This window comes from Chiloscyllium plagiosum, chromosome 21 (assembly GCF_004010195.1).
Source record: "Chiloscyllium plagiosum isolate BGI_BamShark_2017 chromosome 21, ASM401019v2, whole genome shotgun sequence".
Classification (NCBI taxonomy): Eukaryota; Metazoa; Chordata; class Chondrichthyes; order Orectolobiformes; family Hemiscylliidae; genus Chiloscyllium; species Chiloscyllium plagiosum.
The window spans coordinates 50319726-50332850 of NC_057730.1; the positions used below are offsets into that span (position 1 = coordinate 50319726).

The 13125-nt window shown below is 37.5% G+C and overlaps 1 protein-coding gene across 2 annotated transcripts in view; it reads left to right on the forward strand.

Annotated features, from left to right (window-relative positions):
• The window catches only part of glyr1 (glyoxylate reductase 1 homolog (Arabidopsis)), a 35739-nt gene that overhangs the window by 8165 nt on the left and 14449 nt on the right, over positions 1-13125 (forward strand). The window contains exons 5-8 of one of the 2 annotated variants that reach the window (XM_043712031.1): positions 3852-3983; positions 4365-4433; positions 7171-7224; positions 11342-11392. In XM_043712031.1, the coding sequence (XP_043567966.1) occupies positions 3852-3983; positions 4365-4433; positions 7171-7224; positions 11342-11392 (306 nt within the window). The remainder of the gene's footprint in view (positions 1-3851; positions 3984-4364; positions 4434-7170; positions 7225-11341; positions 11393-13125) is intronic. The other variant, XM_043712032.1, reaches the window with a different exon arrangement.

The following is a 13125-nucleotide window of genomic DNA, read 5'->3' on the forward strand; positions in this document are numbered from 1 at the left end:
TGCGGAAGATGGACTGTTCCACATATCCTACGAAGAGGCAGGCATAGCTGGGGCCCATGCGGGTGCCCATGGCTACTCCTTTGGTTTGGAGGAAATGGGAGGATTGGAAAGAGAAGTTGTTCAGAGTGAGGACCAGTTCAGTCAGTCGAAGGAGGGTGTCAGTGGAAGGGTACTGGTTGGGTCGGCAGGAAAGGAAGAAGCGGAGGGCTTTGAGGCCTTCGTGATGGGGGATGGAGGTGGACAGGGACTGAATGTCCATGTGAAGATAAGGCGTTGAGGGCCGGGGAAGCGAAAATCGTGGAGTGCGTGGATGGTGTCCCGAACGTAGGTGGGGAGTTCTTGGACTAAGGGGGACAGGACCGTGTCGAGGTATGCAGAGATGAGTTTGGTGGGGTAGGAGCATGCTGAGACAATGGGTCGGCTGGGGCAGTCAGGTTTGTAGATTTTGGGCAGGAGGTAGAAACGGGCGGTGCGGGGTTGTGGGACGATGAGGCTGGAGGCGGTGGATGGGAGATCCTCTGAGGTGACGAGGTTATGGATGGTCTGGAAGATGATGGTTTGGGGGTGGGGTCATGGTCAAGGGGGCAGTAGGAGGAGGTGTCCACGAGCTTGCGTTTAGCCTCAGCAATGTAAAGATCGGTGCGCCAATCTACCACCGCGCCTCCCTTGTCTGCCTGTTTGATAGTGAGGTTGCGGTTGGAGTGGAGGGCTGTACGTTGCGAGGGTGAGAGGTTGGAGTGGGTAAGAGGGGTGGACAGGTTGAGGCGGTTAAGGTCATCAGCAATACCTACATCCAATGAAAGAATAAAAACTGTTTCAAATTGACAGTGAAGTCAAAATAGGTTTAATGATCTACTTAATAAATTTGTGCAAGGACAGTTATTGTAATGGATAATTATTGTGACATGTTTGGAGCAAATGAGCTTTGAAGATCTGCTGTTTGAAGATTAATTGTGATACATAGTAATGCAATGCTAATTGAATCATTTATCAATGTCTTGATGCTTCTCTAATACTGATCTTTTATAGTTGATAAATAGGAGAATTATAGGTACGAGCCATCAATCTGAAGGTTGTTGGAGACCAGGTTTACTGCAGTTGAGGATGGCAAATAGTTGCACAAAGTTTTCTGCAGTACTTAAAGAAAATGTCGGCACTGGTACTTATATTGGAAAATTTGTGAAAAGTTCATGAAAAATTAACAGAGTCTCTTTCTGTGATGTTAGACATTTGGAATAAATATGAGATGTGGGCCTGTAATGAAATTGGTTTAGAGGGCAGATGCATAATGTTGGACTGTACTGATGTTAGTGTCTTCAATCCAAATTTTCATCATATTTATTATAAATTCCTGTCTATATTTGTGTGTAAGTTCGTCAAAGTAATTACATCCTGCTGCCAAATGTAAGGGTGTTGTGCTTATGCTAGATGGAGTATGTAATTACAGAATGACAAGTTTAGGTGGACAGTTTTCACTATAAATGAGAATGTGAGAATTTATAATGTGAAAATTTGACAGCTAGGCTCTGATGCATGATTTTAATATATTGCTAATTACACAAAGAGTATTATTCTCTTGTCTCTCTCCTTTGTCTTTGCCTTGCTGCTCTTATCTCTTCGTTGTCCTGCTGCTGCTCTGCTCTTCTATTTTTCCTGTATCTATATTTTCTTTCTTTAGGATGCTATGATTTGGTGTGACTTGAAAAGAGCTGTTACGAATGCCTAATCTCTGCTTTTAGGTGTAGAACTGCATAGAAATGCTACCCCTCAACCATTCCTTTCTCCCATTCCCTTGTGCTTCACCCCTTCCAATCACCGATTGTACTCGTCACTGTCTTGACTTTGCCCCTGAGCTTGCTGTTCAATTCATTGACTTCCCTTTTCCCTTCTGTTTCCCTCAGGCTTTGTTTGCACTTAAAATTCCTTTTTTTTTTAAATATAAAGTACACCAGAAAGGAAACTGATTTTCCAGTTCTGTCTCATGGGTATTAGAAATTAGAAGCTCTTTGTCACAGCTGTACATGATCAGCATTGTCTTTCTGTCAAAATGACACCAATGGGACCACAGTGGCTGCAGGATTGTTGTCTGATAACTCACACCTGCGTGTCTGACTTCTTTGTGTCAGATCACATCAGTGTTGCACATTTGGTTGATAAATCTTCCAGTAATGTGAACATTAAGAATGATTTATCTATAAACCATTCTCTTCTATTTATTCACTCAAACATATAATTTCAACCTCTTGCGCATCCTCAATTTTAATTGCTCCACCAATGGTGGCTTTGCCTTCATTTGCCAGGGCTTGAAGCCTGAGGCCCAGACCCTCACTTTGCTCCTTTGAGTTATTCATTGAAACCTACTTCTTCACCAAGATTTTGGTTACCTGTGATCATATTTTGTTATTTGGTGATCAAATCCTGTTTTATAATGTAATGATCATCTAGAGATGTTTAATGTACTGTGTAATTACAAGTTAAACTGCTGTGCTTCACATTTTTAGTCTGTTTATTATTTTTATTGCGTTGTTTCCTTAGGGTTGTGATATTCCCTTCTCTTAGCATTAATGTTTCATTTTCTTTTTAAAAAAAAGTGGAGATTTCTTTTCTTAAAATTGGGACTTTTTCTGGACACTTTCTTGCATCCCGCACCACAAAACAAGCCTGTCAATGATTCCTTACTCCTTTAATGGGCTGTGACATGACTTCATACACATTGCTTAGGGAATGATTTAGAATTGAATCACTAATTAGTTTGTTAGATTAAGATGAAGCTCATCATTTTCTCCTAGCCTTTAGGTAAGGGCGTGATAAATGATATATTCATAGTATAACTTTAGCTGTAAACCCTAAATTGTGATTTTTTTTTTTGTTCAAATAAGATGTCAATACACAAATTTTGCTTCTCAACTGATCATTGATTTTCCAATGTGAATATATGTTGAAAAGTGAACTCTTGATAACTCTTTATGCTAGGCTTGGTCCGATTTCTAGATAAAAATTGACATAAAATTCAACTAACCAAGTTGGAATTTCAGCCTGTGTATGTCTCGTGGCTCTGGAGAGCTGGGAGAGGACAACCTGAAATGTACCTCATTAGAATTTCAATGCTAAGATGTGAGAAATCAAATGACTCCTCATTATCAAATCAAGCTGATCAAAAGGAAGCGATTTCCTAAACGTCAGCCACATACAAGACATGTTCATTTAGAACACAACTTTTTTTGAACAGTTGATTATGTCAAGCAAAAACAGTTAGTACTTAATGTCTTTTTACTGGCTTCGCAATCAACATACACTTTTTAGAGATATGCAAACGTTGTATTTAAATTATTTTGCATTGCCGCTTAGAGGTCCAGTGTACCTGATCTATATGGGAACGTTAGGGTTGATGCGCATCTTTGGAAGGGGCGCATTGTTTATAATGTAGTCTTGCATTCTGTGGGGTATCAAAGGCCCCTTTCGGCAAAAATGCCTCATGCCCTTCAGAAAATCAAAAACCCTATCCCACTCAAATTTCTAGTTTAGAATAATATCAATAAGACAGACATGACTGATTAATAGCAAAGGTTCCACTTTGAATTTGAATAGATATGGAAACTATTATAACCAGTGCGCACACTTATGTGGTAGAACATGACTGCAATCATTTGAGTTGAGCTTTGGATTTTTCAAAAAATTTTGCATGTTTAATTAACTTGATGATAGATTGTCATATAGAATTGGCCTTAATTCAATGGTGAATCCATTGAAACAACATTTAAAAATTGTCACTACTTCGTGTAAGGGACAATCAACTAGGTTTTTGGGCAAAAGCATATCATTGTCTTTACTTTTGACTAATTCATTTTCAGGTATCTGCTTTTGCCTCATCAGATGATAAAAGCAGGCACTTTTCGTCTGACAGTAAAAGACAAAATTTCTCCCCAGCAGAAATTTCAGAGCACAGTGCAAGGAAAAGGGGTCGGCCACCAAAGGAGGAAAAGGTTGGTTTTGGGTAGAAACTATTTCAGTTGCACCATTTTAAATAAATTTTGTCTGAAACTTTTTTAGTTCTTTTTCCCTATGGAATTTTCTCCCTAAGGCATTGTAGGTCTACCTACAGTCAATGGACTGCAGCCATTCAAGAATTCAGCTCACCACTACCTTCACAAGGACAGGCAAGAAGTGCTGGCCAGCCAGTGTTGCCCATATCCCATCAGTGAATTGTCGTAACACACTGGCAATTAGAACATCTCATGGAGGAATGAAAATGTCTATTCAGTTAAATAAATTAATGAAAGCGTGGTAATGTTATGTACAGGAGATATAAAAGTAGCTTATTTGTAAAATGTAGTGACCTTCATGTTTTCTTCCTTCCAATTCAGGATGCTTACCCTGAACCATCCACAGTGAAGCGGTTGGTTACGGGTCCAGTCGCAGGATACAAATGGAAGGTGAGTCACAAATTTCTTAAGGTCAGAGGTTTGCAGGCTTGGGTTGTAATTGACATACCAGTGAATTAGAGGATTGCACTCACGCAGTTGTGTTGGATATGAGTATGTTTTGGCAGTAAATCTAGGGAGCTTTGGAGTTGGATCTATGTTTTTGATTCTGGAAGTTTACTGGCTGGAAACTCGAGAATATTGATGTTAATTTATGACTTCTTATCTGACTTCAATCAAACACTGTGCAGTTATTTTGGACTATTATCCAACTGCATCATCTGACATAATGTTCATTATTTATGCTACCCTTTTGAAAATTTAACTTGTGCAGCCCATGTCTGGCTCCTAAGGAGAAGAATCCCTGCCATACTCTGTACCTCAAAGGTTAAAAATAATTGTACGTTGAGTAGAGAAATATATGCCTGGTTTGGAGCCTTTGTTATTTCTCAATCACTGATATGATTGAGCTTTTCCCCAATTGTTATCATTTTAAAAGTTTTAAAAATTAGACTTTTTTTTGCTGAAATTTTTCATTCCCTGCTCTTTTTGTTGAATTGATTATAGAGGGTCAGAACAGCTTTCAACAAGACTACAGTGATCCTTGTACTCTCTGATTATAATGTACTCTCCTGTTGGGTAGTTGAAAGTATTCGCCATAATAATCAATCTGGTTTTCATTTAGGTACTAATCATTTTGTAACAGAAATTGTCTGCAGTGCCTGATATCACAAATGATGACTGTTTTTATAAAGTGGCAAGTGTGTTTGACAGGAAATATTAGTTCGATAAACCTGTACTTAACACAGCTTGTTGTCTTCATGTTTTGTATAATTTGTGCTCGAATAAAAAATAAGTAGATTGGTAGAGTACTAGCTAGGATTGATATGGGAGCTTGATAGGACAGGGACAGAAAGAAATTAGCACACTAGAATTCAGAAGTCTTTTTAATGTCAAAGAAAACAGTGGTTGCCTTCAGAGCATTACTGAAGCTAGAACCTTTCCAAGTGTATTATTTCATTTATCATTCTTGGGCATTTTAGCTTTCATAACTCAAATTGCATCCTCCATAACCAGCTTCACCCTCTGAAAACTGTAATGTTGGTCGTGGGTAATGTAACGTAAAATACTGTACCTGTTGGAACTGCCAAGAATATTAGCTTGAAAGCTTGAAAATCTCAAGGGTTGACATACTTTGTAGCAACTCCTAACGTGTAGATGGGCTGATGTGTTGCAGTGTTTTAATCACTGCTGTAGTAGATTACAATTGAATAGTTAGAAATGGTTCTTTGCGTATGTGCACGTGCAAGTGTAGTACAATGGAAAGATAGTCCGATTTACCTAAAATTAATTTAATTCCTTCTATGTGTACAATATTGTGATTGTGAAGGGAGTATTTCAAATTCGGGGTTCTTGTTTTAGCTATTTTCCAGAGGTACAGTTGTGATCATCATTCCCATTAGCAGTTTGAGCACCTTGTGGTAATGGGCACAGGTTATATTGTACCCAAATGGATAAGAATAGTGTCCTCTTCAAATAGATTTTGGTGTTTTTGTTTGTATGCTTCTGCAGGCTCTTTGAAAATAGCCAGATATAAATCATGGTATTGTTTTATTTTCAGGCAGGTAAGTCTGCAAACGAAGTATCAATGAACAGACTCAATTCATGCAATTTGACTTTACTTAATAGTACAAAATAACATGCTCCCGTTCCCTCCATCAGGTTATCCTTCTAGACATAAACAAAGATACTTAAAATATTCATTCTCTCTCTCTCTCTCTCTCTCTCTCTCTCTCTCTCTCTCCCCTTTCTGAATTTAAAGAGAACTGGCACTGTCAGCCTCCTTTGGATGTTTGACTATATATAGATCTTTCTTATTTAGTTCACAGCTTTTGATTAAGCCTTTGCCTTTACTGACACTCAGAAGTGGGGTATATCCCCTTCACTTATGAAGTTCTTGGGAAGCCTCCTCAAAAAATGGAGCTCATTGGTATTTAATCATACTTTGTCTGAGTGCCACATTTATTTAAATTTGTTTGCATGCACTTGACTTTAAGACACCAACCTTAAATACTACTCATCTGCCCTGACTTTTTCTCAGGACAAATCATTAGAAAATCCAAAATGATGACTCAGGAGCTTCCACGTAAAATTGGGGGATTGGGGGCTGGTTCCAATTTGAGTAAATTTTAGGCTGAGCCTGAATTAGTTCAGCTGCTATCTGGTCAATGAATGTGTATTGCTCGCATTTCAGAAGTCAGGTTAGTGATTTATTAGACACCAAAGAATACTTGTTTGTTTGTTTTCAGAAATTAGTTTGGAGAACATGAATTAGTTAAAGTTTACTAAATTGGTGCATTCAGAATTGGGATTATTAGGGGATGCGTGAATGTAAAAATTTGTTCAAACAGAAGTCACACTCTACTGATCTACTTAGTGCAATGCATCAATTGATAGCAGATTTAGTTAGGAGAGCTTGTACAGAATCAAATACCAAAGAACCTTGTAAAATTCTGAAGAAGAGTAATCTTTTTAGCGTATCTCTCTTTATTTAAATATTGCTTGCTAAATGGCTCCACTTGTGGACGTATGCATCTTTTTGGTTGCTGATTTACCCATAATAAACCTTGAGACAAGTCGAGAGACAATTTCTGGTTCTATTCTTCCACTCGTCACAAATAGAAATCTTCAGTTATAAGATCAGAGTATGATTCCTCACCATGCTCAGCTTTGGTTTTTCTAATTGCAGCAAGTAAAGGACGACCCTCACTTTCATCACTTTCTGCTCAGTCAGTCTGAGAAGGTAAGATGGTGTATTTAGTGTGCAGTCTAGTAGTGCAGTTTTTTTTGCCAGTAGTAAAATACCAGACAGTAGAAAGCTTTGGTCTCCTTTTTTATTTATGCTTCACTTTTCCACTTTCATTTTCCTAGATTTGTTGTTTCTGTGCTTTTCTTCATTGGTGAGAAAACTTTGGTTACCTGCCAGCTTGTTTAGTTAACTGAATGTAACTGCTGCAGGGAAGTTGGCATGGAAATTTTTTCCTTCCATTCAGGATTGTTGGAGCATCCTGCTAATTACACAGCCACAGTTATGCTCAATGCTGGTTTAGGGGAGGTGATAGCAGAGGCAGAATCAAGACGGTTAATCCAGAGACTCTGGCTAATACTCCTGGGGATGTGGGTTCAAATTACACCATGACAGGTGATGACATTTGAATTCAAGTAAAATAGTTTGGAACTAAAGACTAGTCTCAGTTATAGTGATAATGAAACTATCAACGATTATTGTAAATAAAAGTCATCTGATTCACTGATGATCTTTGGGGAACGGAATCTGTCATCCTTATCTGGCCTGACTTGTTGCTCTAGATCCACAGTGATGTGATGACTCTCAACTGCCCTCTGAAATTGTCTAGCAAACAACTCAATTCGAAGGGCATTTGAGGATGTCCTCATTTTGTAAAAGAATAAGGAAGGGTAACAATAGGAACTTATCCTATTGGCAGAACATAACTAGACTAACCTGTTGCTGTGCTGTAAAAACATTAGTCATTTAACCTCTGGTGCCCTTTTGCTGAAATATTATAATGTTTGTTTAAAATATAAATCCTAAGATTAATTTTCTGATTTTTCACATGGTTTTGAAAGTTCATTTACATTTTAAGAATATTGCAAGTTATTTCACCAAATATTAAACTTGAGAATAAACATTTCTTCAAAGTGGAATTTGACCTCATTACAATTCTTTTGTAACTACTAGAGCTTAAAAGTCTAAAACTTAAGAGCTGCTTTGAGTTTGGAAATAGGTCTATGGGGATGGAGATATAAATAAAAACAGACTCATTTTGATATAAACTGCATATGTAATGCTAATGATTTGGTGTACTTTCACAACAGACCTGTAAAATCGCATAAAAAGCCGATTTATTTTTTTTTGTTTTTGTTGGGTTGCAAGGTTGGGTGGGGGAACGTTGATGATGAACTATCAGCACTCTTACCCCTCTGGGATGAACCGGAGCTCAGACTTCAGTGAACAGGTGGATTAAATGCAGAAATATAGAAATCACAATATGTCATTGACTTGTTCCATTACACTGTGCTGTGGATCTTTTGAGAGTTAACAACCACTGAAGTCTATTTGTCAAGGATTTCCCCTGTCAGCTGTTAGATACCAGATTTTGAAAGTTAAATTGCTTCCAATCAGATGTATCTGCATTTTTAATGGTAATTTGAGTAATAACTGTTTCCTAAGCAGACATGCAATCTGGCAAACATTATATTTGTTGAGTACTGCGAAGTGCTACCATTTTTGATTACCATAACTTGAATAAATTTTCAAAAAACTATATCTAAAATTTCCATTTGTATCTTCACTTGAAATGTATATATTCACAAAGAAAATAAATAGAACAGTACAGCACAGGAACAAGCTCTTCAACCCACCATGTCAGTGCTGACCATGATGCCATTTTAAACTAATCCCCTCTGCCTGCAGAAGGTCCATACCCCTCTTTTCCCTGCATGTTCATATGTCTGTCTTAATGCCTCTTGAACATTGCTGTTCTGTCTGTTTTTAACCACCTCTCTTCGCAACGTGTTCCAGGCACCCAAAAACTGGCTTTGCACATCTCCTTTAAACTTTCCACTGCCCCCCTTCTCACCTTAAATCTACACCCCTGGCATTTGTTGTTGCCACCCTAAGAATACGTCTCCAAGTATCCACCCTATCCTTGCCTCTAGTAGTGTAGTAGTACTTATATCAGATCACTCCTCAGCTTCCGAAAACAATCCAAGTTCGTCCAACATCTCCTGTCAGCTAATACAATCCATTCCATGCAACATCCTGGAAAACTACTTTTGTACGCTTTCCAAAACCTCCATATCCTTCCTATTGTGTAGCTATTTTTATTCTTGATGTAAAGTTTTAAAAACAAGACTTAATTTTAGCATTTTTAATTTCCTTGGCTGTGAGTTCTATAATGTGATTAGCTGCTTGAGTACTGGCTCCATGACAGTAATTCCCAATAAAGAATGCTGCAGTGTATTGCAGGCAGATTTTTGCCACTGAAGTTGCTGGATTTCTCAGCTAAGCTTTCTTTGAGTTCAATGCTCTTGCTTCATCATAACTGGACTGAAATTTTTTTAAAGGTATAGTCCAAAACTGGGAAAAATGTTTGTTTTTACTTGGAGCAGATGCTGCTGAATATTTGTTAGTTGTGATAATTGTCATGTGAAGTATGCTAGTCTTGTGACACAAAATACTCCCAAATTACTCAGTTTGCATAGTATTGTTTTAAAGGCTGAAGCTCCTCTGATTACATATTCCCCTTTTTGTTCTGAGTTTCCTAGTAGCAGCATTCTTTTGCTCAAATGTCAGGGTGCAGCGGAGCAGGGGGGTTTCTTTTCCCTTTGAGAAAGCATTACCAATAACCTAATACCTGAAATCAACATTCCCTGCATATTTGGATATGACAGCAATATTTGGGCATAGCACATTGATACTTTAAATTATAATAACAGTTCAATGTGTTAATCACCCCTTCCCATTCTATATATTCAAAGATTCAACTGAACAGAGACCCATCTGGACTGTGGTTTTGAATATAGAATGGGGGTACTACTTTGTAATCTACAAAAGTAATTTTGCATAAAGGTAAGGAAAGTGCCTGGCGAGTGCTCTTGTATTTAAATGACTGAAAACCACCTTTTTTGTTTGATTTGGCATTTGGAGTAAGGCAGACTATTGGGATAAGCAAGTTGGATGGCGCCAGTAATAACTAGGTGCAAATTATACTCAAGTATGAGAATTGGAAAATGCAATATTTCCAATGTCAGATTCAGGGTCAAGAAACATTAATAGGGATGTATTTTTCTAAACTATGACGTTCACATAAGAATGCTTAGCAAAATTCTGTGTTCTTCATACCATTTTGTAAATGGCATTAGCGCATTTATGATCTGATTCTTAAATGATAGAAGAATTTAGACTGGATTATTTGAAAGAATAATGACATTTGATAATAGGTTTAAACGTTTATTTGTTAGCTGTGTAAATTCTAAAATATGTGCTAAAGCTTAGCAGTCACCTATTGGAAATTGGTGAAAATCATACTTTGTTTTTGCACAAATGTTGGGAGGCTATGGGCTTCAAATGTCCTAGCAATTCTTAGCACTCAAGCAGTGATCACAATTTAAGGTGAAGTATGAGAGTGAGTGGTCAGTGAATTTTATCAAATCTAATTCAGGAAGTTTTCTTACCTTCCTTAGGGCCACCTTTTAAAAGCTCCATTTGAAACTGAAGTTCTCCTCCTTTTTCAATTGGGTGACCTTACTGTCCAGTATAAGCTACTTCACTTTGGATTCCTGCTCTTTATAACACTATTTTAATAAGATCAGTCACATGAACCTAATGTAATCTTAAAGTGGATGAGATTAAATTGACATTGGGATGGTGTGATCCAAGCTGCTAGGTCCTCCTATATTTAGTGTAAACATCAGAGTGACTAGGCAACAAACAATCTTTTAACTTTCTAATCCTGTAATTGAAATATATTTCATTTGGAAGTGGGTGGTGGTTTGAAAGAGGTAGTCATAGAAAATATTTTCATTGCTTTTGATGATTACATTCGCTGTTGCTGTCTAGCGTGTGTGTGTGTATTTTCATATATAGAGATTCTAGTTTTAGAAATTCTACAGAAGTGTTCATCTTTTAAATTAGGCACCTTTTACTGACACCAAAATAATTGAGGTATCAATTTAACAAGTGGAGACTTGAAATAACCAGACAAAGCTGAATGTTTATCAGATTGTATCATGTAAATTCCTGTTGAAGTTAAGTATTATCACCAAAGAGATATTTTCTTTCTGTAAATTATTTTCTATGGTACAAAAATATTCATTCCATTTTTATTCATTAACAGCCGGGGTCATGTTCTGCTATCATTCAAAAGCTGAAGACCACAGCAGAAGAGGTTGGTAACATGGTTGTTGTTTCTCATTTTTATTAATAAAAATGAATCAAATTTAAATACTGCAATAATTTTTTGAGTTCCCCTTAAATTATTCTTGTGATGAATTCAAAAGTTGACTTTGAGCCTTCTTAACTCTTGCACAAATAACTAACTTTCCAGATCTCTCTCTGGGTGCAAATTCTTCTTCACAAATCCATGCTGTATACTTTTCATTGTCTTTCATTTCCTTTTCACATGGTGCCCAGAATTCTGCACTGATGAATATGTTGTGTTCCACATGAACCTCTTCAATTTCAATGTGTGCAAAACCATGGATTTGCATTATTTCTAGCCCTGTCTTCTCAACTGTCAACCTTTAGCGACCAGTAGTAGCTGATTCCCTTTATTCTGTATTGCATTTAAAATCTTGCATTTGATCTCAACACAGATATGGTAGGCCAAAGGGCCTGTTCCTGTGCTGCACCACTCTATATTCTATTGATATATTTCCTTCGTCTATTGTTATTTGGTTAGTTATTCTACATTGGAACTGGATCTGCCAGTCTTGTTTTTTTTACCCTCAAGTTATCTGTGCCCTCTTACAGTAATTAACATCATCCTGACAATTTGCATTTCCTGAATCCATATTAATGCATGTAGTATTTTAAAAAGTGAGCATTGTTCACTCTGAAATAGCAATTGCTCGACCTTTTCAGTTTGAGAAGCTGCCGTTTACTGTTCACCACTAATCTCTAGTCGTGCCTTGTAATGTGCCATTCTTTTTACCGTAAATTAGGCGAAAGTGAGGACTGCAGATCCTGGCAATCAGAGTCGAGAGTGTGGTGCTGGAAAAACTCAGCCGGTCAGGCAGCATCCGAGGAGCAGGAGAATCGACATTTTTGGGCATAAGGGACATTCCTGATGAAGGGCTTATGCCCGAAACGTTGATTCTCCTGCTCCTCGGATGCTGTCTGACCAGCTGTGCTTTTCCAGCTCCACACTGTCAACTCTTTACCCCAGATGTCTTAAACAATTTTTGGGAAGTATTCCTTTTCTCATTTGCTAGTTTTTAAACACTCTCTTTGGGTAATCAAATGCAGCCTGTCTTTTAGAAATCCATCTCAGCTCTTCTTGGTCAAACCCCTGTTTCTTCTTGTGCTTAGTGGTTTGTCAATAACCAAAGTAAGACCATAAGCCTATAATTTTCCTCTTTTCTGAAAAGAAATGTCACATTTGCTATCATACAACCCTCAGACAATTTCCCATCTCAATCACTTTTTTTTAAAAATTAATTTATGGGATGTGGGTGTCGCTGGTGAATCAGCATTTATTGCACATCCTTCATTTCCCTCAACAAGGATTCTTAGATGTAAATTTTGGATTTGGTTATTTTGTCCACCTTATGTTTGAGCAATTTCATTATAGTCCAAATTGTCTTCAAAAAATAGCATGTCTAGTATTTATTCCACATCCCATTGCTGGGGCATCTAAACTTGTGCTTCCTTTTAATTTTAAGCTTGTCTCCTTGTCTAAGTTGGAATGAGTTTGTTCCTCTAGATTACAACATGATCTATCCATGCAATGATGCCTCCTACACCAAATGACTTCTCATTTTTCAGTTAAAGTGTGTTAAAATCAGCATTTGTCAGGGAATTGGGGTCATCTCTGATCCTCCTAGACTTGGGAATGGTGCAGAACTCTATTTATATTGAAACAAAAAAAATGCAGAGATATTTTATACATTGTAGAGACTT